We start from the raw sequence: 5,463 nt of genomic DNA, 5'->3' as shown, positions 1-5,463 counted from the left end.
TTTCAGTCGTAAATCAAATGAGACTGGATATTAGCTAGCTGCCGAGCTTCTCAACCACTTGGTTACTCCAAACTCACTTTATTTTCATTGATTATTTATAAATTTTAAATGCTCTTAATTAACATTTAATATTCTATTAAAAAATTGTACATGATTCACTAGATGCTGGTAGTACTAATATCAATTAATTAATCAAACAATAAAAGACACTAATTACTCATAAACTTAACGTGACATACTTCAAGTAACAAAGGTTGCAAAAATCATAAAGAAAGACTTGTCATTAATATATCGATGTTTCCTAGTAGGCATAAACTATAGTATTAATAATAGCACTCAGTTCCCGTGAGCTTAGCTCATTTAGTAATGGATAATGCACAATATGTGTAGGGGTCGGGGTTCGAACCCCATACATTCCACTTATTTATTTTAAGGTGAACTTCTCTAACCACTAGATTACTTGATAAAAAAAAACACTTAAAATACAAGTGTCTTGTGTTAATTTTAGAAGAAAGATCTTATTAATTTAGAGTTTGATCGAGACCTAAGTAATATCAAATATAGAATTAGTTCATTAGAGAATCGAATTTATATTTTTTTTGACTAATCCATCTTTAATAAAAATCATTAATCACTTGAGTTTAAATATAAGTGCTAAGGAAGAAGTCGTGCATCAATCTATGAAATGAAACCTACATCTAATCTTTAAGTGTATGTTTGATTATATACATTGACTAGATGTTTGATATTTGGAATGAATGATTATATGAAATTAATTTTGATTAAACTCAAATTCAATATAAAATTGTTTATACTAGAAAACGTTTATGCATAAGTGAGATGAACAAAAAATTCAAAACTAAAAATCAACTACTGAGGTAAAATTAATTATTCTTGAAAATATTCAAATATATCAAAATTAATTTTATAGGACTAGAATTATTATTTTTTATTTGTTTGAATTAATATCACATCATTCAACAGTGAAACACAAACATACAATTAATTCTCCTTTATATTTTCATTTTCATTTTAACTGTTCTTTATCATTTTACAATGATTCGATCTCGAAGTCAGATCACCAAAATTGAAGAGTTAATTTTCAACTAGATGACTTCAAAGAAAAACAATTAACTATTCTCTAACTAAAGTATCATGTGTAAAGCATTTACTTATAGAGCATTCCTCAATTTAAGTGTCATGTTTGGCTCATCGATATAATGTCGTGCATGTTTGGGTTTATGGTGACACTAATTGTTTTGAATGAATTGATTTTGTAAACTTGATTTCGATTAAACGTAAATTGAAATTTAAGTTAAAATGATTTGTGTTTGGATACTTCTTTTTAGAATTAAGTGTCTTTTGGTAAGACATAGTTTTGAGTCTATAAATCATAGCTTATGTCTTAGAAACTTATTTGACTAAAAAAATCATGTTTGGTAATGACCACTTTATCACGAACTTATATCTTATTTTTACTAGTTTATAACTTATCATCGTTTATCTCAATTTTACTCTTTGTAATCTTAAATTGAAAAAATTAAATATTCATTAAATATATCACTTTTATGCCATTTCATATTTACAAACTAATTCAACCGTTAATTTTACCAAAACTACAAATTCAATCAGCTAATTTATCCACTTTCAACCATAAGTTAACTTATCAGTTATTCATTATAAGTTCATCCCTATAAGTTAACTTATCAGTTATTCACATTTTTTACCAAACAAAGCTTAAAAACTATAAGTCATTCCTTCAAAAAAATAAAAAAAATAACTATAAGTCATAATTTCTAGTAAAATCAATTCAACTTTAAAACAATCAAACATATTATAATCAATTCTATACATTCATAATACTTTTGTCCACTCTAAAAATGAAATCAAACATACACATCATCTAAAGCACAAACAATGTTAACATCATATTTTAAGTTACTTTTGTAGTTTCACACAAATTAAAAAAAAATAAAAATTTGAAAAAAGATACAATAATAAATAAATATTAATATTTTATTGATAGTATTATAAAAAGAATCATAATGTGAGACAATTAGTTTTTCAACTAAATTATAGTTTGGAACATAGTAGTAAAACACAATTTTCTTAAAAAAGTCCAATATTTATATTGTTTAGAGATGTATAATTATAGTAATATTTTAGTTAAAGCAAATATAATATTTATGACGGTGGTGTTCATAACGATTTTATAATTTGATTTCACACAGCATTTTCTTTCTTCCTGTTGAGTCCCCAATCACACAGATTCTCTCTCTTCACTTTTTCTCTGTGTGTGTCCGTTGGAACTAAACACTTCTCTTTCTCTCTCTCTCTCTCTCTCTCAAACACACACTCACTCTTTCATTTCTTCTTCATTCTCTTCACTCCCATCACCTCTCTTCATTCTCTCTCAGAGAAACAATTTCACAATACACCCCCCCATTTTCTACTCATTCTTCTCTCACTCACCGTAACATGACCACACTATTTTCCAACACACACCCCCATTTTCTGTTATGAATCCCCCCAATCAATCACAACCGCCACAAATTCAACCACAACCACCACCACCACCGCAACAACCGCCACTAATTCTCCAACCAAACCGTCCGTCCACCTCCTGCGAAACTCACCCGCAAGAAGTTTTCACCGGTTTCTGCCCCTCATGCCTCTGCGAACGCCTCGCCGTTCTCGATCCAAACAACACCTCCACCACCTCCTCCACCCGTAAACCTCCCACTTCCTCAACCGCCGCCGCCGCTCTTAAAGCCATTTTCCGTCCCTCCACTTCCCAACGCCGTCCTCCAACTTCCACCACCGCATCCTCATCACTCTTCCCAGAACTCCGCCGCACTAAATCCTTCTCCGCCTCCAAAAACGAAGGGTTCTCCGGCTCATTTGAACCTCAGCGAAAATCCTGTGACGTTCGTGGTCGTAGCACTCTCTATACTCTCTTCAATCAAGCAGACGAACGCAAAATCCCTAAACCTCAAGCTCAAGAGTTTGAAGCTTCATCTTCAACTGTTCAGAAAACGTTCATTGAGTCTGAAGAAGAAAACGAAGAAGAGGAAGAAGAAGGTAGCATTGTTGTTGAAGAAGATTCAGACGAAATTAGGGTTATAGAGCCACAAATACAACAACAACAACCGCAACGAGAACTCTCAAATGTGATTGAAGAAAGTTTTCACGAAATTGTTGAAGAGGAACCAGAAATTATACCCGAACCAGAGCTAGTTTTCACAGAAGAATCATTGAAGCCGATGAAGGAGCACATGGATCTAGATTCGCAACCGAAGAAAAATTCCGGTCGAGATTTGAAAGAAATCGCCGGAAGTTTCTGGTCCGCCGCGTCGGTTTTCAGCAAGAAGCTTCAGAAATGGAGGCAGAAGCAGAAAGCGAAGAAGAGAGGACCACGTAACGGTAGCGTTTCGGGTTCGTCAACGCTCTTGCCGGTGGAGAAACCAATTGGTCGGCAATTCCGGGAAACACAGTCGGAGATCGCGGATTATGGCTTTGGCAGGAGGTCTTGTGATACTGATCCGAGGTTTTCGCTCGATATTGCTCGAATGTCGTTCGATAATGATCCGAGGTATTCGTTTGACGAGCCACGAGCTTCGTGGGATGGTTACTTGATTGGAAAAACGTTTCCAAGAGTGCCTTTGCCTACTATGCTTTCTGTGGTTGAAGATGCCCCTGCTGTTCATGTTCAAAGAACAGATTCACTTATACCCGTTGAGGAGCCACCGGTTTTGAATGAGAATGGTGAAGAGATTAATGTGAATTTTCCGGGAAATCAAACGCAGACGAAAGAGTATTATTCGGATTCTTCTACAAGGAGAAGGAAAAGCCTTGACAGGTCTAGTTCTATCAGGAAAACTGCTGCTGCTGTTGTTGCTGAGATGGATGAGCTCAAACCGGTTTCTAATGCTAAGGTTACTCCTGCTACTGCTAGTGTTCATGCTAGTGCTAGTGTTAATCCTGTTGTTAATGCTAATGCTGGTATTGATTATTTGTTACATGGTCAGAAAGTTGTGGATAGGGATTTGAGGGATTATTCAAATAATTCGAATTCTAATTCGAATAATTCGTTGAGGGATGATTGTTCCGAGAGTTTTGAATTGGGGGGTTTTAGAGATAATGGTTCTGTTGTCGGGAGTAATAATGGTGGTGGTGATCGGAAAGGAGGGTCGAAGAAGAGTTCAAGTAAATGGAAAGCTGCTTGGAGTATTTGGGGTTTTATACATCGTCGGAGTGGAGGGAATAATAATAAAGAGGAGGAGGATGATAGGTATAGTAGTAGAGGAGGAAATGGTAATGGGGTGGAGCGTTCTTATTCGGAGTCATGGCAGGAGTTTAGAGGCGAAAGGAATGGGGATGTTAGAGGTGGTGTTGGAATTGGTAGTATTGGCGGTGGTGGTAATGGTTTCGATAGGAAGATGTTGAGGAGCAATAGTAGTGTGAGTTGGAGGAACGCGCCGAGCATGGGAATGGGTGGAGGCGGAGGAGGAGGAGGAGGAGGAATTTTTGGCGGGAGGAAGAGTGATGTTAATAGCAGTAATGGGTATCTTGGCAGAAAAGGAAGGGATGAGTTTGTGTTGGAGAGGAACAGGAGTGCCAGATACTCTCCTACCAACAGCATGGATAATGGTGGTCTCTTGAGGCTCTACTTAACGCCCAGTGGCCGGAGAAACGGTGCCTCGAAAGGAAGGTCCAATCAGGCTCATTCTATTGCTAGAAGTGTACTTAGGTTGTATTGAAAGGAAAAAAAAAAAACAAAAAATTGAAGTTCCATAAAATGTTCTTTGGTTTCATGCTGTTGCATTTGCTGCATTTCTTGTGTAAAATTCACACATGGCTATGTATTCTTCATGGTTGGTTGGTTGGATTGGATAAAAACACCCTGCATTTTTCTTTTACTGTTATCAGCTATACTGCTTCTTAGATTATATTATTAGATTAGATCACTCTCAATAACAAGTATTTTTCGGCGTTTCTTTCTTTTCCACTAACCATATGCTGATCATGATGTTGCTTGAGGGCTTGTGAGATTAGTCTCTACACTAGTGTCACTGGTTTGTACCGAACAAAATATGTATATGTTGATGATGTTAATTAAACGAGTCTTTTATTTTTTTGCTCCATAGTGTTGTGTATGTTTGGACTTGCGGCAATAAAATCTCGACAAACCATTGTAATTTTGCAAAAATTACACTTTTGAGCATCTATGAAGTCATATTGCACAAACCCAGTGTGATACCATACATGCGAATTCTTTTCTTTTATTGCCTGAAAAAGGCCCGGGAATATGGTATGGCAGTATGATGCCACTGAAAATTGTGCTCTAACTTTGGACAGGATGTGTTTTATTTTTGTGTCTTTATTCTGCAAAAGGTTAACTGATTGGTGCAATGTTGGGAGGGTTTATAATTTGGGAGCATTTTAACTTGAATTTTTGGAATG

The 5,463-nt window shown here is 35.8% G+C and overlaps 1 protein-coding gene across 1 annotated transcript; it reads left to right on the top strand.

Moving 5' to 3' along the window:
* The first annotated feature begins 2,227 nt into the window (after positions 1-2,227).
* On the top strand, positions 2,228-4,983 carry LOC25498706 (protein OCTOPUS). The gene has a single exon (XM_013593638.3). It carries the CDS (start codon positions 2,520-2,522, stop codon positions 4,758-4,760), a length of 2,241 nt encoding a protein of 746 aa, XP_013449092.1. The 5' UTR covers positions 2,228-2,519; the 3' UTR covers positions 4,761-4,983.
* Positions 4,984-5,463: the final 480 nt, after the last annotated feature.

The sequence above is a fragment of the Medicago truncatula genome, chromosome 7 (assembly GCF_003473485.1).
Source record: "Medicago truncatula cultivar Jemalong A17 chromosome 7, MtrunA17r5.0-ANR, whole genome shotgun sequence".
Classification (NCBI taxonomy): Eukaryota; Viridiplantae; Streptophyta; class Magnoliopsida; order Fabales; family Fabaceae; genus Medicago; species Medicago truncatula.
Note: the sequence above shows the minus strand (reverse complement) of the source record. Positions and strands in the feature narration are given on the sequence as shown.